A 20,944-nucleotide genomic window follows, 5' to 3' on the forward strand; every position below is an offset into this window, starting at 1 on the left:
CAATTTTGATTCTAAAACACCCTAATTAAACTGGATTAGAATGTTAATTATAAGTAAGTCAATAATTATTTGTATAAATATATTTAATAAGAATGAAGAATGTAAATGATTTAGTTTGTTTTCATTATTTGACCAAAAAAAAGTTTATATTCATTATAACATATTAAAATAAAAAAATAAATCATTTACTTTTACTAAATGACAACAACAAAAGGAAGAAAAAAAAGTTCGTTTTTGTCGTAACATGTTAAAATTAAAAAAAGAAATCAAATTATTTATGTTTACTAAATGGCAAAACACATAATATGAATATAAGTGGACTCATTGGATCGGAATGACCTACGGTTTGGATTAATGTTAGTATAAAGCTTAATATTAGGAAGAAAGTTAGGGTCAGGATAAGGGCTAAAATCATGGCTAGGATTAGGGACAAAATTAGAGTTAGAATTAGGGCTAGAATCAATGTCAGAATCGGGGCCAAAATCAAGGCCAAGGTGGGACAATAGTAATCCTAGGCCTGGCTTTGGCCCTAATTCAGGGCCAAAATATTTTGGCCTTGACTTGCTCTAGGGCCAAAATCTTGAGCCCAAGCCCTATTCGGGCTCAATGCAAGTTAGGGCCACCGGGGCCAAACTTGCACCCCGATTGGATATCATATCAAATGGAGATGAAAGATGGTGCATTACAGTATCTTTTCCCCAGCATATTGAAAGCCTTTAGTAGCTTCACTGATCCTACTTGGGTGCTTCATTTTGGTTGTTGCTTTCCATGTGAACCTTGTCCAAAGTATGCAAATTTTTTCGCTTGAGATGTTTTGATGTCTATAATATTTCTTGAATTGATCTCTGCCTTTTTATTGATTGTTCCTTACATATTTTATCCCATGCCCGAAAAGTCAATGAAAGATGGTGCAAAATCACTTGATGTGGGAGATGCTGTTGCACTATTGAAGGGTGAGCGCAAAAATCTCCGCAGGAAGGAGAAACGAGCAAGGATAGAACAGATCAGAGCCAATCTTGGTCTTTCAGATTCACAGAGGACTCCAGTGGTATTGTCTTTTCCACCCAGTGAGAAATTCTGTTTTTGGTGATTTGCTTCTCTGTACATTTTTCGTAAATTATGTCACATGGGATTAAGTTTGAGAGAGCATCAAGTGTTGTGTTTGGGAAGGTAAAATAATGTTTATGGTTTCAAAGATAAAGTGATTCAGGCATGCAGAAGCAGTTGCTGTGATAACAAGTTATCAATTGCTTGTCTACATGTCATTAATGTGTATTATTGTTCTAACTCCTTTTTGGGGGTTCATATGAAAATTTCTTCCCCTCCCCTTCTTTGTGATAGTGTGTGTGTGTGTGTTTTTTTTTTTTTGGGGGGGGGGGTGTCTGCTGTCTAAAGTCTCTGTTAATAATTCTTCAATGTGTCTACTGTCTAGTTATTTTTAGCTATCCAAACTGTCCTTCATTAAGAACCAGTGATGTTTAGGTTTCTCAATCAACATTGGTCAAATTATCAATTCTGATTTGTGCCCTGTAGCTGGCCAGATGAATCTCTCTCCCATTTCCATCAAAGATAAGTTAAAGACAGGATTTTGGTTCACTGTTTAAGTAACGCTGAAATCTATACTAATAAAATTTAATAGACGGATGTGTCTTTATAAAAAGAAGAGGTAAACTGAGGAATTGAGGAGTATAAATTGACATATGAGCAGTTCTTTGATCTGTATAATCCTCAACCCCAAACTACGCTCAGAAATAGATTTTTGGCCCAAATAGGATATTTGGGAGAGTATGTCGGAATATTTTACTCTGGTTAGGAGCTAGCTTCCATATTTCAGTTTCCTTGGTTAATTTTATTTAAGTTTGCTAGATTGATGATAGCTTTCCTATTTAAATTTCATTAGTTAACTTTATTTTAGTTTCCTTGATTGATAGCAGTTGCCATTATCATTCAACATTTGAGGGAATGAGGGTGGGCCTGATAGGTTACTTCATTGTGACTAAGTGCCCATATGTTCAAGTCTTGGTAACAGGGTCTTTGTGAAAGCAGGGGTCAGACTGCATACATTATGACCCTCTACAAAGGGAGCCTTGTGTACTTGGCATGCCTTTTACATGTGTACTCAACATTTGAAATTTCGGATAAGAATGGGTTGAAAGTTGAGTTGCTGTGGTGTGTAATTGTGTGGCCTGCGAGACTGTGAGTTCATGCTTTTGCCCTCCCATCTCTTACTCATGGTACTAAATTTTGTGAAATTTTGGTCTTCTTGAGCCTTTTGAGATGAAATATGGTCTGAAACAAAATTTCAGTATTTCGGTGCAATTTCGGTGAGATTTCAAGAGTTTCAAGGTGTTGTAATTGAAAATCGTAAATTGTATTTGATTACTACTAAAAATTTGTTCTTGCATTTTAATGGAAGTTTCAATGTTTTCTTGTATATCCATGATCCACTTTCGACCGCATATAGAGTAGGGCACCTACGAAACTAGAAGACCATTTTGTGTTAGGTTTTAGTCAAAAAATAACGTTGCCAATGTTTATTGGCCTCAAATTAGGTTGTACACAACAAATTAGTCCCAAAAGCCACCAAAAACCCACCGAAACATGGTACAATGGTCTACCATTTCCAAAATTTCAGTATCTAGGTGTCTGTGCCTAACAAGACTAAATTTCTACCATGGTTGCAGCCCCTTTCAATTGAACAAATCCCCATCTATACAACTTCTTCCCACCTAGGATATTGTTGGGCATATGTTGCCCATCTATTGAGGTGGAAGGCTTTAGTTTCCCCTTAAGTCGCATAACCTTTAACCTCCATAGTTGCTACTTACATGTTTCCCTCCCTTATTTTCTTCCCCTACCGAGTGTACACCGTTGCATAATAAAATCTATTTCGCCTTGTATCCTTGCCTTTGATTTATGAAGTGATCCTCCCCCATTAACTACTTTAAATTATTTACAGGTCTGCATTCCTTTCAATTGTTAAGCCACTCATTATTTGAGTGGGCCCATGATTACCCGAAGAGGCTTTCCAACTCTGAGATTGCTTTGTAACTATATATATAAATGTTCATGCTTCTCTATTCTCTTTCCTCTCTCCTCCGTGGGTCCATGAGTATGCTTTTGTTTCCAAATATCTTGGATAGTGTAACTGTTGTTACATCATATTCAAGTTTATTGTATCGGAATACATGAGATCCATTAGTTATTGTATATCTTAGCTGCTCATTTTAAACTTTGAAGGGTCACCTTTATAAACCAAAAGTAAGAAGCTGGCTTGACCACTACCTTGTGTTGAGACTCAGACTTCTTCCTCCAGTATATGACAAGACATAATCCTATTATGGACATAAAATGAATGACATCATAAATAATAAAATTACTGTTCACATAAACTGCACACTAGAAAAACATGACACTGTGTTCTAGCGAACAGTGCTGTGAACTCAGTATATAACTTGTAATTGAGAAGTTACAAGAAGCGTGATTTCACCATGAAAAGGCTGCTTCTTTTAGATAGATATTAGGATCATTGCATTGCCAAAGTCCATGTTGTATAATGGAAACATCTTCAACTCCTTGCTTCTCTCATAAATACAATCTTCTTCTTGCTGAGACCCCCTCTCCACCCCCCTTTTTTCCTTTTCTTCTCTTCCATCTCTTTGGATACCTTTGGTCCAAGTTTCTCTAGCTCCTTTTGACTCAAGCTCAAAATTAGTTGCTGCAAATGTTGGTCCATGAAACATGCACACTGTCAGCATATGTTTTCGTGTCCCAAATTCCTTTGATTTATTGTAGTATTTCTAGTAATTTTCTCTTCTTCTCTTATCATATTCGATGCTTGCTACAAATCCCATTTAGTTCGAATGAGGCTTGTCGTTGTTGTTGTTGATGTTGTTGTCATGTGAATGCAACAAATCCTCTTTGAATATATTATCAGTTTTTTTTTTATTTTTTGGCTCTTATTTCAATATATGCCTAGAAGTAGTTTGGTTTCCAATACCAGTGCTTCAATGGCAAGAGCTCCATTGTGATGACAAGACTTAAGGTCATGCATAGATCTTACTATTAAGCTTTACATTTTTTAGTTAAGTGTAGTTGTGGAGCCCATGCTAAATGCTGTGTTTCATGTATTTCATTTATTAACTGTTGCTTTGTCCATCACTGTGAAGCCTGGAGAATCTTTGAGGGATTTTTTTAGGCGGACGAATTTGTACTGGCAAATGGCTGCACATGAACACACTCAACACACTGGAAAGGTTAGTCATTCGTCAAATTGTATTTGTGGCTACTTTGTCTAATTTTTTTAAGTTTCTAGAAAAGCATGATTGATCATTTGTGATTTGAAGCTACAGAGTAGAGTCGTTGGTCTGTGATTTATCTTACAGAGCAACTCAAGGTGTCATGAAGCTTATACATTATATTATATTAATGTTATAAATCACACAAATCTCTGTTCATATGATTAGTCATGTTAACCCACGTTCTTTCTCCCTTCGTCTGTAGGGCTTTTCATGAGTGCTACTGTTAAGACCCCAACAGGCTTGGTACAGCAATCACCACACACTCACAGCATGTCGCTCATGTTCAAACAAGAACATTGGGACAGTAGAGCATTGAACAACTAGAACAGCAGAGTATATATCCTAGGCACTGTTGGACTAGTGGTTCCCCCCCCCCCCCTCCTCTTCTTTTCTGCGGGGTGCCTCTCTTATATTTCTCCTTTCTGGATTGTTCATAATATATTTTTATTTATCCAAAATAGAAAAATTCAAAGATTTCTATCTCCCTCTTGCATGAGCTAAGATCGAGTTTGCTAATTGCCTAGACCATAACAAAGGAATAAGAGACTTCTAACAGTTCTTATGAGTCTGACTAAGCTGGGCCTGGCAACTGATAGACTTTAAAAGCAATTCCCATAGTAGTGGCGAGCAAGATGGGAGCAGCCTAAACCGTGAAAATGGGGTTATCAGAGAGTAATGCAAGCATATTGTGATGAATGAAAATAATCATTTAACCAAAACCCCAAAGGGGAAGAAGAGCGAAGGGTGGCGGGGAACGGGGAGCGGGGAAGAATTACACTAACTAGTCGGCAAAAGAGAAGAGCCAAGACCTTGGGAAACAACAATAATCCTGTTCCTTGAGGTATCCAAAAAAGGGGGACAGGGAAGTGTCTGAAGCCTAGCAGAAACATCAAAGTAGATGGTTCTTGAAATCAAGTCATTAGGTCTAGAATTGGAGGTTGATCTTTTGAGATTCCGCTCCCACTATTAATGAGAGATCAAGGCATTGAACACCAATTAATTGATAATTTATGGAAAAAAAAATTCAACTTTGTAGAAGGATGACTAATAACTTGATTTATCACCTCTTGGTATCAGCCATGGTTCATTTTCCTATTCTTGCATTTGTACTTTGTGCATGACCGATCATGTTTTCGGTGAAATTCTTAGGAGCTCTGCAAAGATGGGTTTGCTATTACCCATGGCTCGTTTGCTTCCTTGTGTATTTGTATGTTGTGCATGACTGATCTTGTTTTTGGTGAATTTATTAGGAGCTCCGCAAAGATGGGTTTGATCTTGCAGAAGCTAGATACAAGGAGCTCAAACCTATCCTTGACGAGGTGATCTTTCCTCTTATTTTTTGAAGGGACCAAGGCTGCTTTTGAAAATGCATGCATTTTGGCAGCTGTAATGTCAATTTTTATTCTTATGATGGATTTAATTGTGGTGTTTAATGACAGTTGGCCATACTAGAAGCAGAACAGAAAGCTGAAGAGGAAGAAGCACCAGAGACTAGTTCCAGAAAGAGAGGTGGCAAGAAAAATAGAAATTAAGCCTAAAAAAGGTAGCAGTTTTCTCGGGTTATGGTTACCTGGAGCTGTTTGCTCTGGTTCGAACCTGAGTGTTGCCTGCAAACTATGGTGCAATTTGGTGGTATCCAAGCTGGCAGTATCCAGGTTTACGCCGTTTGAGTAACTCATACACGGGTACTTGTCAAGGTGGAGTGCTGAACAGTTGCTAAACTGATGGGACCTAAGGTAGTTTTGTTGGTTGCTGTCCTGCACACAATGAATTTGCTGTTAAAGAGGAAAGCACTGATCCAAGCACAGTGGCCATTTGATAATGCTGATATTTTGGGGGTAGAAGGTAGAATTATTGTGTACAATTCATTTGATATTCTTAATAGCTAGATGACTGAGACCATTTGCATCTCTTGGCTATGTTTTTCCTTACTTAGACTTTTCAGATGACACTGGACTTAATTTACATTTTGAGCACCCCCAATTCTCATTTCTTTCCTCACGTTTTCTTATGGTGCTATTTTCTGGACATCTACTATGCTGCTATATACTACTAGTCTCTTCAGTCACTACTGGTTTTAACTTTGTAACAATGGTATATAAGAAGATTTCAAGCAGAATTTGCCATGCCTGATACAGTTGATCTTACTCCGTCACTGAACGATATCCTCAAATCCTCACTGATTTGATTGCGATTCCAGTTCCAATTCTGCTCCATTTGATGTATTGCAATTTTAAACCATATATTGGTGTGTTGTGGGTTTTGACTGTTAGTTTTGAGATGCGTGAAAGGGAGAGAACTGGTAGGCAGAGGGGTTTTGGTGGCAACGATGAGAAATTGTCACCAACCCTCGTACTCCTTGATGCGGATGGAGATGTTGGAACTACTAGTAGTTAAAGTCTCTCCCACTGTCAAAATCAAACCACACGAGTTGTTTCTCCCTGATCCAACAACCTTCGCTAAGAGATTCTTTGAAAAGAAAGAGTCATCCGTATTACTTCTCATGGAAAGAATGGTTCTCCAAGGAAGAAGATGGGACTTTGTCAATCAACCAAATTAGTTTTTTCAACTTTCTTTACTGGGTGATGTGTTTTTACTACACATTTTGTGTGGGGTCACTTGTGAAATTTACGAGGTTAGGTTTTATTTTAAAAATATTTTATTGATTTTAGACATAGGCCTTATACAAAATGTATGGTGAAAATTTGTCAAAGAAGTATATAGTAGTGCTCTTTAACAGGACTATCAAATACTAGCGTGTTTTGATCATGACCTAGAGTCCAAATCTTCTAAGCAATGGAGGGGAGAATAGCGACAAATGAGGTACTAATAGCACATTAATGCAAGGAAGTAGCACACTTGCTTTATCATAGAGTTCCGGATGTATGTGCTCTTGACTTTTTTCCACCACACATTAGGGTTTAGGGGTGGCTTTTACATGAAATTCACTGAGAGTCCCATTTCTGCTTCATTTAGTCATATTTAGAGGTGTATGTTCATCTCTATTGTAATGTAAAAAAATGTCAAGAAAACACATACATAAGTCTCCCCTATTGAAAAATGATAGAAACTCATGGTGACATGCGGAATATAATTAGGTCTATTTCTTTGAGAAATGAACCATTTATTTATTAAAATTTAAATGAAGGACACATGTTGGATGTCACTAATGGACATGTGTCCATTGTCAAAAGGAAAATGAATGGTGCAATTTTGTTTGGGCTAAATGAATGGTTCATTTTGATGGACTTCATCAAATTCTCGTGACATGCCATCAATAATAATTTAAGTAGCAGATGTCAAGGACAATATTACTCACAGCCGCCATGTTAGTTTTATGATTTCTTATCAGTTCCAACGCCATCATACCATGTTAGCTAGCTTAAAGAATGTCTTCCCTTGAGCTCTGGCTAGATTCCCTGGATACGCATTTGCATGGATTCCATGTAATCTTCATTCAGATCCATCATCCATCTACCGGCAACCACTTCCACTATCCATGCACTCCCAAGTCCCAAATTCCACAAATCATATAATAATGACAGGACCCCGCAACTGATGCACATTTCCCCAAAATTTTGAATTTCTTAAGGCACACCAACGATAAAGGAAATAGACGTTAAAGACCCAAAATTTTAAAACGCACAGACACATGAGGACCCCACAATGGAGCCTTTTTCAAACCTCAATAATTATGAAGGCCGCTTAAATCCAAATCTCAAGAGCTAAATTAGCCCCTCAAAAGAAGCTTTCTTTTTTTCTCCACTTCTCCCGGTTTGTCCATCTCCTGGTCTGCCTGTGCCGCATAACTTGGATCCAACATCCAAGATTGTGATTCAAATTTCAAAGTCAAGTGTCTCTTTGAGGCTTTCACTTCTCAAAGTGAACGGGGAAGAGGAATCAAGAAGTTCAAAGAAAGCTCTGAGGTTTCTACGCTGAGAAGTTATGGGAGAATCTGCTTGTCTCTTGCAGACATTTCCTCGAGCTTCTGATACTCCCCATGAAATTACAGAGGTAACAAATGTCCAAGAACTCAGAATTTTCAAATTTCTTTACTGGGTTTTCGTTTGTTGCTCAAGGTCTTCTGTTTTACAGGATAATCCGATGCTTGCACTTACAGAATCAGTCTCTTTTGGGAGGTTCTTCTCAGAGTCTTTGGCTTGGGAGAAATGGTCATCTTTCTCTCACAACAGGTATTTGGAAGATGTAGAAAAATACTCCAAGCCTGGTTCCGTCGCTCAGAAAAAAGCTTATTTTGAAGCTCATTACAAGAAAGTTGCAGCTCAGAAGGCAGCAGCAGCCGCCTTGGCCCGGCAAGAAAACACAGCTGCTGATACTATTCCTGAAACAGAAACCCAAGATGAAGTTCACAACAATGCTGCCCTGGATTTACAGTCGGCACAATGTAATGAAAACCATATCATCGTTGATGAGGCACGGCAAGCCACACCACCCACCATGGAGGATTCAAGCAGACATACAAACAATATTGAAATGGATCACCTGGAAACCCTGAAGGTAGAAGTAGTAGATCCAGTAATTGAAGAACATGTTCTTGAGAAGAACCGTGTGGTGGTTGAATCATCTCAGATTGCTGATCCTGGGAACCACAACATGCTTACTGAGGTGGAAGCTAGTGGAACCATCCAAATAGAGGAAGATCAGACGCATTTGGAGGTAAAATGATACTTATTTCCCTGATTTTTGTTCTACCGTCTTCTCCCTATGATCTCAACTTCATTATTCCTCTCAATTAAGGTACTCCGGGAAAATGTTCCTGCTGATCAGGAGGTATTGACTTCAGAAACAAATGCAAAACCGACGGCACCGACCTCGAAGCCATCAGGTTACAAGAAGGAATCGAAGCTTTCTTCTTCTTCACCCAAATCAACAACTACCGTTCCTTCCAGAAAGGGAAATGTTGCCACTCCAAACAATAGGAAGGCTGCAAGAGATCCAGTGCAGAAGAAGTGTTCAACTCCAAGATCGCTCCATGTGTCGATCAATTTTTCTGCCAATCAAGAGACTTTGGCTTCAGCTACCAAGACAAAAACAGCAGTTGCTTCCTCAAAGCCATCAGCTTACAGCAGAGCATCAGAACTTCAATCCCCCATTGCCAAATTGGCAACAACTCCTTATCCCAGAAAGGGAAATCATCCTACCCCAAACAGTATAAAGTCTGTAAGAGATCCAGGGAACAAGAAATCTTCTACCCCAAAATCACTCCATGCTTCAATTAATCTTTTTCCCAGTCAGGAATCGGTGTCTTCAGCTACTAAGACAAAATCTTTGGTTTCTTCCTCGAAGCCATCAGTTTACGGTAAAGCGTTAAAGCTTCCATCATCCCCTGCCAGATCCTCAACTGTTCATTCCAGTAAGGAAAAGGTTACCACTCCAAACAGTAAATCCAGTGACTCGGCGAGTAAGAAGTGTTCAACTCCGAAGTCACTCCACATGTCGATTAGTATTCCATCCTGTGCTGGTGAAACTAGTAAAACATCTTCAGTTCGGCTACAAAAGGATTCAAGCAGACCTGGAAGTTTGCCGACATCTAAACACTGTCCAACTCCTCTGAGAACCCCAATCATGGTGCTTAACTTTCTCTCAACATGCCGTTTTTCCTTGTTTACTTCAAATGCTCTTCATGATAAGGCAAGAGTAGTCATGAATGTCTAAGTTAGCTTAATTTTCATATTGCAGGCATCTGTGAATGGTTCGCCAAAAAATCCTTCTGTTACTCCTCGATCAGAAAGAAGAAGGTATGCGCTTTACTAAATTAAGAGAGCATATAAAATATGCCTCATAAAGTTGCACGATTTCTCACTTGTTTGTACTGCAAGCATGAAATTTTGACACTACATATATATTAACATTTTCTTCATTCTTTACAGCACCAGGACTGAACTTGGCTTCACAGCCTCTGAATGCAGTAAAGTGGGTGCAAAATGGCACTCTCTCTCCACTGAGTAAGTTGTGCAGCCAAATCTCATCTATTACCGTAGGATACCCACATTTGAACATAGACCAAAAATCTATTCAACTTGCTGATGCCTGTACCCAATTCTGAGAAGGAAATGACCCTCCAGTTCCAGGAGTCAGGCCATAACTGGGGAGAGATGAAGAGTAGATGTTGAATCTGCTCCAATTTAATCAGTCAGATCCAGGAACCCTTTCTGTATTTGTATCCCATTAGCTAACCAAATAAGGGACTGGGTTTTGTATTGGATTAAATCAACAAACCCAACTCAGACTTAGCCCAACTAAAAAAGCATTATAAAAGAGAGACACTACATTCCAAAAATACACTTACTAACCTTCACATTTGACACCTAAAATTGTTGTGCCTTTTCTAGCATCTTTGTGAATGATAAGCAGGTTTTGATCTAAGAGCATACACTGCATGCAAAAAAGATGTCAGTTACGAGTTATGACCAAATCCATCCACCACACCCTTTGAAGGAGACTTGCATGTTTTCAGCAGGTCATAAAAGCCTTTGTGAATATTATGTCTTAGCATATAATTAGGTCAAATATATTTCGGATAATAAGCAGAATCTAGATAAAGCTTCATAACAACCAGCTTCTCTGTCCACCCGGAGAAATTGAATACCGGTAGCCTTCAGGAAAAAGATTCATCTGATGATTTCAGAATATACATGTTTGCACACTGATTGGTACATGTCTCACACACCATTGCTAATGATAGGTCATATCAGAAATGACTCTCTCTAAACATCAATCTCCGTCATAGTGGTTACTCTTGCCAACATTGTAGAGAGGAGTCAGCACTGGGGCTCCTTTGTACAGAGCCATCATATTGGCATTTTCCAAAACGCTTTTCAATAAAATGGAAACGCCCCAGAAAATGTATAGACCAGAATTTAGATCATTAAAATTAGTCATTTTTGGTTTCAGAGATTTAGCTGAGAAGGCTTTTAAAAACATGATTAATCAAGTTCAGTTCCAAACCCTCTTGGCTTCTAGCTAGTGTAATACCTTCCCTGTCTCCTCACACAAAAACATGCACTGATGCACAAGCCCCTTCGAGCCTAACCCAAAATAAAAAGTTAGCTGTATTTTCTTTACTCTTTTTATATGGCATTTCCTTACAAATTTGAATTTCTGGAACTTTATGTTCGGCAGTCGTTCGAAGTCCTTGGCTGCCTGTGGAGGCATTACACGGTCACCAACTGTGTCCTCTCCTTTTAGCTTTAGAACTGATGAAAGAGCTGCAAAAAGAAAGGAGGCAAGGCTTAATCGAGATTATTTTTCAGATTATTATTAACAAAGTGGGTCATATTCTTTCCACAAGACAATCCATGTTTTGCTCTGCTTTCTAACTTCCTGGTCCTTTTTTTCCCTGACCCTCAGAAGCTGGAGAATAAATTCAAGGCAGAAGGGGCACTGAACATGCAGCTTCCAGTGAAACCTAAGGTTATCATTTCCTATACAAGTTTATTTTAATACGGCAAAGGTTGACTTGAGATTACCAATAATTTTTTTGACTGGACTATAAGGGATGCCTTTTAGTGATCTATTGATAAATATAAAATTTTGTTGTGTTGCAAAAGTAAAAGTGAATGTTTTCTTTCATAAGTATAGAAGCTTCAAACTGGTCTTCAGCATTAATCCATACCCGCGGGACTGCAATGCAATATGGAACCTCATGTCAAAACTGTCTTAATGATATACAGGAAAAGGCTGAAAGGGAGCTTAACAAACTGCATCGAAGCCTCAACTTCAAGGCAAAGCCAATGCCAGACTTCTATCGGGCAATTTGGTCAGGAAGGAGTCAGATTAAAAAGGTACCTCTATAATGTCATGCTCCAATAGTCATAAATTTATATTATTTTTTAAAACTTCCATGGTAGCAACTCACTTGAGTGCCACAAAGAATATGAGGTCAGCTTCTTATGTTGAAGTAATTTTCAGTTGTGCTCCTTTTGTATCATGTCTCCTCTTTTGGTATCTTCGATCTAGTGATAGTGTATGAGGCTATGAGCTAGTAATGAAAAACAGGGAGATATATGCAGGCAGTCTCCAGTACTCAGTTTTAAATCACCATGATCTTCTCTTAAGTTCAATTTATATATTTATTTTTTCAATTTCTTTAGAAATCTACCATTGGCGCTACTGTTAAAGTGCCATCCATAAGCCTGTCCTCGTTTTTAAGGATGGTTGTTACAATCATGTTTTGCAGATTCCACCGACACAGCCTCGATCACCCAAGGTTGGACGGAAGCTCATTTCCGGTGCAGTCCAGGATTCAAGGTCTCTGCCTCCTCGAAGGCCTACAGCCACGAATGACAATTCTAAGAAGGTTACAGAGAAGAGTTGCAGAATCCGTACTCATTCCATCACTGCGCTCTCCAGTATGGGTACTCATGAGAATTCTCCCCCTAATATCCAGCACTAAGTAGTCAAGAGGGAGGATCAGTAGAATTACAGATTATATTGGCACAATAGAATATTATTGGACAAATGATGTCTGCTGATGAACTTGAGATATGAATCCAGTATAGTCAGAGGGACAGAATTCTGTTGGCGATGTAAAATTGTTTCCACAGTTGCTTTTGGCATCCAGTAGAACTGAAATTTTTGTAGCTGTACTTCCCTTTTATCCTTTTCTTGATGGATGTATTATACTTAGTTGACAAGCCATGGTTTTCTGGTAAAATTTCTGGAAAGGGATAGGGAAGTATCATGTATTTGGAATGTTGCTATAAATAATCCAAGTTCAGTTTCTCAAGTATTTGGCTGGCAAGTGGCAACTAGTTAATGCTCACAAAGTGCCAGCCGGTGCTTCAATTTCTTCTCTCTTTGTTGCGTATGTGTTTGGGAGAGTGTGCATTTGTGTGTAAACTCACGACATATTCCCAAACAATAAGCCATTTTGTTATAAGCTTGATCTAAGTTGAACTCACTCAACAGAGTCAGATTTTTTTTTTTTTTGGTAGAAGGATTTATTTTTGTTGAATCCTAAGAGATATTCCTCTAGGAACCAGGTTTTGCCACACTTCAAAATATGAAACATATCTGAATAAAACATTCTTTTACATATGATCCTGTAAGGGACTACCCCAATGGCCCAATGACCGTACTAGAGAAATGGAAAATTTTACTGTACTCCATGCAATTATTGTTGTTAATCCTGCAGAGCCTGCCCAAAGATTCAGACCTGATTATTGAAAGGGTATGTGACTCCATGTATGGATAAGGTTAAGGCAATCTTCATTTAATCCATCTTATAAGAAAATATATGCAAGCAAAGGCAGACCAGGGCCTAAAAAATTGACAAGCAAATGAATCATCAGAATTCTTCACTCGCTTATGGTGTTCAAACAACTGCAAACTTCTCCAGCAAATGGAAACGTGTAGTGAAATTGGGATCTCATATTGCTGCAGAAGTTGCAAGAAGCAACCAATTTCCCACTCAGACATTGAAGAACATGCATGAACGAACTCTGGTACGGTATGTTTATATCAACAAAATACATTCACAAGCCATGAACCTGGTAAAGTAGATGATATCATTGCTCAACTCAAAGTCAAAGCAGCATATACATAAATGCTTATCATCACAAGTACAAATTATACTGCTTCAATGTCCAAATATGGTCAGAAGACAACACAGTTATACTCCCTAGTACAGGCACTACACTTAAAAGATTGATTACCTGGAACAGGATTCTTCATTATTCATTTATAACGAGTAATGAGAAGTGGACTCCAGTGGAAATAATCATGCTATGAATAGACTCTGGTCCATTACAGGATACTCCATTGACTCATAGAGATAATCACAGCTTGACCGCAATCCATCAAAGAAATGGATTGGGAGGTTGGTACCAAAAGCTGGATCATCATAGTCAAAAAACTCTATGCTGTTGAAGTCAACAATCTCAGGAGCCGAATAACCTTGAAGTGCAGAGAGATCTAAGTCCTTGTGCAATGATGGAGGAAACAATCCACTCCCTGAAACTATGTTTTGTTGGAGAGGTTCTGAACTACTTATGCAACTTGCATCGAAACTGTGACTTTTAACTTCTGATGAGCCACTTGGGGAAGGCGGCATGCTCCCAAAAGCTTGAGGATCCATGACATCAACATCAGATTGAAAAGAAACTGAGTCCACTGTGTGTCTTGTAGGAGATACATTCTTGACGTGGTTGCTTCTGTATGCAGTGTGCAGAGGCTCGATTTCAGTGGAAGTGAGTTTATCCCTATCCATAATGGCTGTCCTGTGATTAGCAGATAAAGTAGGCTGTAGGTGATTGGCCTGTGGACCATGTAATGGAGGATGAATGTAATCATCTAACACAAGATATGTGTCCAGCTCTTGTTTAGGTTGTTGCAAGAATTGCATTCCTGGAATTTCACCACTCCAAGAGGGCTGAGGTTGGATGGTGGAATCAAATGACGCATAATCAGCATCTGACTCCAGCGACCCACAAGAACGAGTAAGGCTGAGGCAAGAAACATTATTTGTCTCTTGAGGAACATATGCATCAGTAGGGAAAGCTTTTTTAGGTTCTGTTGCAGGCAAGAAGGAAATTATACCCTTCAAATCACTGTCACGGATTTCTGGGCCCGCCTCTTGTACATAAATTTTATTTCCATGGTATTCATCAGTTACGCTCTTCTGGTGCACTGTGACTGAGCTCTGATGGCCAAAGCTTCCACGAGTATCTTTGGAACTCTCTGACTTTGTCCCAGCAAAAGAAGCTTTTGGTTCTTTTTGCTTCTGCAATCTACTCAAATAGAGGCGGTATTTCTGCATACAGATTTTTTCTCAGAATCAGAATGTTTATTGGTGTACCCGGTGAATATTACACCTGTAAGCTTTTCATCCAGCCCCACCCCTTTCTTTCTTATTTTTCGGTTGGTGTCAAATAATCCTGTGTATTTGCACATAATATGCTTATAGTGATTGCAAACAATGAAATTTTAAGAATTCTTTGCAAGGGTGATAATAACAAAAATTTAATAGGCAAAACCGTCAGACTTTGAGCATTCATTGTTAAAAACTCAAAATGGGAATAAAATCCAGTATAATACATGACACCCTACTCTTCCAGTAATTTCAAAAAAAATTTACTAAAAATGAAGTGAAATTCCCAGTGAAAGAGGCTGTCTTGGCCACACTTATTTTTTAAAAAACAATCCACAAAGGCCTCCTCTAGTATCACATAGTATTGGTTGTCCCAAAGTCCCTGATGGCTTCAGATGTTATTGTTGTGCAGAAGGTTAGACTAGATTTAAGGCAAAAAAAATGGCAATTCCAGTGCAAAAGCATCACATCAGTTGGGGCATAAAGTAAGTAGCATTTCTCCTACTTTTGCAAAGGCCGTTTCCCAACTTGAATCCATGACCACTAGATTTCAATGGAGCAACTTTATTGTTGCACTAAGTTCTGCCCTCTTCTGTAAGATTATGGTAATTCTTCTAACTTCTTCTAGTCTTAAAAGATCCAGAACTTGTTGGATTATGTATTTTGATTTTTATGTAGGATATGAAGGCAAGCATATTATAGTGGCCAAATTATAATGAGTAGTGCTGGTTGGTATCAGAAAAGAGAAAAAGGGGGGGGGGGGGAGGAAAATTACAATTAATGATCCATTGAGAACACTAAGTATGAGAGAAGATCATAAAGTTTGATTCAGAAAACAACAGATAAATGGTTGTTTTAGTTTTAGGATTTCATGTACCAGTGCACATGCACAATGGCTTTGAACTTTTTTCCCTTTGGCCTTGTTTATGTACAATACATGCAGTAATTTTTGTTCTCTTACCAATAAAATTTCATCTCAGTTATCAGAAAAGGGGGGGGGGGGGAAGTGAAGTAGGTGAAGATCAGTCTCTCTCTCACTCTCTCTTGGCAAATGGTTAGGAAAAGAATGAATTATTATTAAAAGTGTACAGGACAGGTATTTCAACCACTGTCAATGGTTGTGTGGAAGTAAGAGTTTCGTTACTTTTTATGTGCTTAACAAGTTCTAGAGTTCGTGGGAATCTTTTTCTAATGTGCTGGGAAGAGGTTACTTAGTTCAGCCCTCTATTTATAATTTGTTTGAACACTATCTTGTTTTTAAATCCAAGAAAATGGAGATATGCACTTTGAATAGTTTTTCTCAGTAAGCAGGATTGATCTCTTTTTCAATGTCAAATTAGTTTTCAATCTTGAAAAAAGAGTTTTGTATTTTATAAATCTTGTAAACAACTAATATTTAGCATTCCTGATTCACATGTCTACCATGGTCAATGCTTTTGGCACATTGCGCTTCCAATCAAGAATCAACTCCAAGAAGCTTCTACAGCTTTTGTGAATTTCATTTTTATTCCCATAATGATGGATTTAAAGTCAGTGAGTTCTGTTTATCAGAATGAATAGTTTAACGAACTCGCTGATCTTGTGTTTACCAGCCATCCATACCACAGGCCTGTTCTGTGTCTGTTGTTTCTTTGGCATATATAACCTCTATATTCCATAAAGCCTCTCCAATTGAAGAATTTGTTCAAGAATTAGCTATGCAATTATCAAATAGAAGTCTGAGTGCAGATAGAAGTCAGAATACTAGAAATTTTTATATTAATCATCGTCAATGGATCACATTAGAACATATAAGAGAATTATGCTCAATTCCTGGGTTTGAGAAAGAATATTCCCTGATAAACACTCAATGGTTAATTGATTATGATTTAAAAAGCACGGTTTAATATAGCCAAGTAAACAGATGGAACAAAATTTTGAGAGAACAAGCTACCTGCAAGTGGCTGGCAACATTTTCTCTGGTCAACCAAGGAACATTCATCAAATCCAGTATCTTCTTAGGACCAACTTCTGCCAAAAGAAATTGCATGTTGTTACTGGTGTGGACATACTATTAAAATGAAAGCTGAAATGACAAAACATGTCACAAGAAAGTAAAGAAAGAATCTCAGTATCATTCATTTCCAACGGAACACCTATGTACTCACTATCAAAGCCAATTTGATTAACTGCATTGACGAATTTCTGATGAAGATCTACAGACCAAACTACTCTAGCCTTCTTTACAGATGAAGGATCATTTAGTTCTTGATCTTCATGCTCTTTATTGTCCAAGTCTTTCCTTTTCTTTGCCGAAGTCTTATCACCTCCACTTGGGAAAGGCCCATCAAAAAATTCTTCTGATCCATTCCTCATCATCCGAGAACCATCATACCCTTCAAAGCTTTCAATCTCTTTCACCTCGTGTATTTTCTTTCTAAAGACATGTTGCCAGATATTTTTAAGTTCTTTCATTCGCACAGGCTTAAGAAGATAATCACAGGCGCCATGCTGAACACCTTTCATCACCCTGCTTGTTTCCCCATCAACGGACATTACTGTACAAGTCATATGGAAGACGCCATCAATATTCATTTCCATTAGGTGAATGTAAGCAAAGGGAAAGTGCCTACAAGTCAAAGAATTGAAATTTAATGACAGAGGACTGACTAATGACAGGTAGATCCATCTCAAGTCCAACATGCTCAAGCAGCTTGAAACCATCCATGTCAGGCATGTTAACATCACTGATTACAATATCAAAGCGATCTTTTCTTTCGCGAAGCATGTTAAGCGCCTCTGTTGCTAAACCACATGTAGTCACTGCAGCAAGAAATATCATTCAAGAATTACACAAACTAAAGCATGGAAGTAAACATTGTCACAGATGGTGTGAATGAGTGTGAAATCAGACTACAATCTCCACAACTGGAGGGGGGAAAAAAGAGGAAAAACAAATTTTAACTGTCCTGCATATAATCTTCTTTTGCTAATTATTCTCTCAATCCAGTGATTGATTCTTTAGCCTCAAATGAGATATTAGAACTGGATCTACCAATCTTACATTGATAGATTTCTCAGAAAGACGTGATATGTGCCGATATAAGCTATTGAGTTCATCTTCAATATGTTCTGCATCTGGTAGATCATCAGGATCTTTGGTAGTTCATTCCATGGTTATCAAGCTATCTGATACCTGGGTTTCAGATAGGCAGGGTTGGCTCATTGGGTATTGCTACTAAAGGAATCACAGTAAACTCCATTGTCTCCAATTTAAAATCACTAAGGCAGTGAAAGATTTTGATTCAAAAAAGATTCGATCACATGTTACCACAGTCAAGTTGTGAACTTTGGTTTCTGTGAGTGATAGGAGTTACAGGGTCAGGTCAAAGCTGATTCAACTCCAGAAAAAGGTAGTGGGAGAGAAAGAGAGATTCTTCCTTTATTCCCAAGAGGTTGCAAAAGCAAGCTGTAAACGAGTCACATACACATGAATGAACTCAACATTGGAAAAAAGAATTTCAATACAAAGAATTTCATCAGGTGGCATTGGAAAAAAATATAGGCTTGGTATTTGGACATTTCTCATCATGACTCTTACTCAAATTATTGCTCCTTCAGAGCATCAGGAACATTATTCAAAATTGATGAAGCCATGAGATGGCATCATTTTATCTTTAGCCTCTTTAAATATTTTAGCATGCATCATTCTTCTGGGCCTAAGCATTTCCTTGGTGACCAAATGATTGCCTATGGAACAAGGTGTGGAATGAAGCTGGACAGAATTGCCGAGCACCGAATCTGAAGACGGAAAACATTCAAAGTCCTGTAGAGGGACAGGATTGTCTGTGCTGCACCTAACGGCTATAATCATTTACTGTTTTATGTTAATGGATAGCATGCACACTTCTATGAAATATCACAATATATCTGGATGAAGAATAAAAGGAGAGAAAAAGGAAAGAAACAAAAGGCAAGTGAGATATAGGGAAAATCTTCTGATTCTTGCGTTTACTGGAGTAGAGGTTCCATTGTGAATAATCCCACCATATTTGTCACAACGGGAACTCCTTTCACCACCGATCATGTGTAGAAACTAAAATTCATTTGGCATTTAGATAGTCGATGCATGCCGACAGGTCTAGAATTTGATCCCTCTTTCCTGTGAGTGTCATTCTTATAAATTTCTGCTCTTAAGCATCTACGACAAATATGCATACTGTATGAGATCTACAGACTACACCCATCAACCTTCACCTTTGCTTTTAACCAGGACTTTATTTTCTCTCTATCTGAGGAGCTGACTTATTATTAAAAAATTACTCTTTCTGGTCAGAAACCCCTTCAATAATCAATTCACTAAGTTCCAGGGTTCAGAGGAATTGAGTCTTAGCAGAATCCTAATATGAAGTTCATTGTATTCTGTCAGCAATTTTAAACAGACATAAAAAAGCATGGACCTAACAAATGAATATTAGAAACTGTAACCACCACCCATTAGTCATTGAAAAGTGGCACTTCATACAGATATACCAGTTTTCCATTTGATTCCAATTAGCACTCAAAGAGTCACAAGAACTTCATAATGATATACAGTGGATCTGATTTTGATCAAGAGAGTTTTTTTTTTTTTTAAAATTTTTGAAAACCCTCTCAGTTAAACAATATTTAACTCCCTTTAGGAATCTAACTAATTTCTCAAGCTAGATATTAATCATGTACCATCCCATGCTGCACCACAAGGTGAATAAAGACAAGTGCATAGGAGCTTATAAGTACCATCCTTCACCAAAACTAATCTCAGCAGGGGGAAAAACACTCCACACATCTTCTAGAAAGACAAAAATAGAAAACCAACACAGAAAACATGAAATCTTTTCAGATTCCCAAGCTAGAAGCTAACATCAAAGAGACATCCCAAAAAGAAAACACACGGTAACACACAAAACTCGCAATTTAAGCACCAGTAATTCCCAACCATACTATTTACCCAGCCAAAATAAATAAATCCTAATGATACTTAATGTAGAAAAATAAAAAATATATATATATAATGTGAAAATAACCTAAAATCAACATATCCTTAATGGGTTCTCCTTGAACTTCAAATTCATGCTTTTTCTTATTTTGTTGAAGAACAAAGAGGCGAGCTTTCAGTTAAGTTACCTTCATAGGAGCACTTCTTCAACATCTTCTCAAGAATCTTGAGCCAAGTCAGATCATCATCAACAACAAGAACACGAAGACCAGCCGGAAAAGCATCGGCTCTCGGAGAAGCAAAACCATTCTCCATCAACAGAACCAATGAATAAATCAATTGATTGACCCAAAGTTCGGCCTCCCCAGAAGATGAAAAGATAAACTCCCCCACAAACTAAAACAGAGAAGTGCTGAAACTAAAACAGAGAATGATCAACAAAGAAGAACAATAAAGAAATGGAGGGATTCTTTCTTTCACTTGTAGCTCGTAGACTCTGTAGAAGAGGAGTGATGAGTGTTTTAGTGGGTTCTTAGTTTTGAAGAGTTAATAAGAACCCAGAATATCGAATATTTGGCGCCCCTCGTTAACGGTCCCCATCATTCTAGTGGGTTTTTCTTTATAATAATTACTAATTAAGTATTAAGGTTCTTAATCTTTCAAATGTTTTGGAGTGGAATTTCTAATCTCCAGCGGTTTCATATGGGAAGGGGTTGGCCTTGATTCTGTTAGAAGATGTGATAGGTTATGAGTCTTCAATTTTCTGTTTGTGAGTTTTTCATTTTTCTTAGGGAATGAGTTTAGCAAGACCAGCTTACATTATATATAATTTAAATATAAAGAGTGACTCTGACT

The 20,944-nt window shown here is 38.0% G+C and overlaps 3 protein-coding genes across 3 annotated transcripts in view; 2 read left to right on the top strand and 1 right to left on the bottom strand.

The window, feature by feature from the left end:
• LOC149006426 (Galactose oxidase/kelch repeat superfamily protein) overlaps positions 1–6,922 on the top strand; it is a 44,636-nt gene extending 37,714 nt beyond the window's left edge. The window contains exons 17-20 of the mRNA XM_089164513.1: positions 896–1,048; positions 4,170–4,256; positions 5,552–5,620; positions 5,741–6,922. Coding sequence (XP_089020639.1) covers positions 896–1,048; positions 4,170–4,256; positions 5,552–5,620; positions 5,741–5,833 — 402 coding nt within the window. The 3' untranslated portion in view covers positions 5,834–6,922. The remainder of the gene's footprint in view (positions 1–895; positions 1,049–4,169; positions 4,257–5,551; positions 5,621–5,740) is intronic.
• A 1,109-nt stretch (positions 6,923–8,031) lies between these two features.
• On the top strand, positions 8,032–13,068 carry LOC149006427 (uncharacterized). Its single transcript, XM_089165227.1, has 9 exons — positions 8,032–8,315; positions 8,397–8,978; positions 9,060–9,890; positions 10,002–10,060; positions 10,193–10,267; positions 11,445–11,547; positions 11,673–11,735; positions 11,996–12,106; positions 12,502–13,068. The coding sequence occupies exons 1-9, from the start codon at positions 8,247–8,249 to the stop codon at positions 12,715–12,717; spliced, it is 2,109 nt and encodes a 702-aa protein (XP_089021353.1). The 5' UTR covers positions 8,032–8,246; the 3' UTR covers positions 12,718–13,068.
• A 497-nt stretch (positions 13,069–13,565) lies between these two features.
• On the bottom strand, positions 13,566–20,608 carry LOC149006428 (two-component response regulator ORR26-like). Its single transcript, XM_089165228.1, has 5 exons — positions 20,278–20,608; positions 17,782–17,934; positions 17,280–17,669; positions 17,066–17,142; positions 13,566–15,075 (listed from the first exon to the last, which is right to left on the bottom strand). The coding sequence occupies exons 1-5, from the start codon at positions 20,402–20,404 to the stop codon at positions 14,044–14,046; spliced, it is 1,779 nt and encodes a 592-aa protein (XP_089021354.1). The 5' UTR covers positions 20,405–20,608; the 3' UTR covers positions 13,566–14,043.
• Between the last annotated feature and the right edge of the window lie 336 nt (positions 20,609–20,944).

Source organism: Hakea prostrata, chromosome 8, assembly GCF_041222555.1.
Source record: "Hakea prostrata isolate BN-2017 chromosome 8, UWA_Hpros_2, whole genome shotgun sequence".
Lineage (NCBI taxonomy): Eukaryota > Viridiplantae > Streptophyta > Magnoliopsida > Proteales > Proteaceae > Hakea > Hakea prostrata.

What these genes read in the sequence shown, in the direction of transcription:
- LOC149006427 (XM_089165227.1), top strand. Translation starts at nt 8,247, where the DNA reads ATGGGAGAATCTGCTTGTCTCTTGCAGACATTTCCTCGAGCTTCTGAT. An exon ending in CCTCGATCAGAAAGAAGAAG is followed by an intron (nt 10,061 to 10,192) that starts GTATGCGCTTTA and finishes CATTCTTTACAG; the next exon opens with CACCAGGACTGAACTTGGCT. An exon ending in AGCTTCCAGTGAAACCTAAG is followed by an intron (nt 11,736 to 11,995) that starts GTTATCATTTCC and finishes AATGATATACAG; the next exon opens with GAAAAGGCTGAAAGGGAGCT.
- LOC149006428 (XM_089165228.1), bottom strand. Translation starts at nt 20,404, where the DNA reads ATGGAGAATGGTTTTGCTTCTCCGAGAGCCGATGCTTTTCCGGCTGGT. An exon ending in GAAGAAGTGCTCCTATGAAG is followed by an intron (nt 17,935 to 20,277) that starts GTAACTTAACTG and finishes TTCTTGCTGCAG; the next exon opens with TGACTACATGTGGTTTAGCA. An exon ending in TAATCAAATTGGCTTTGATA is followed by an intron (nt 17,143 to 17,279) that starts GTGAGTACATAG and finishes TTCTTTTGGCAG; the next exon opens with AAGTTGGTCCTAAGAAGATA.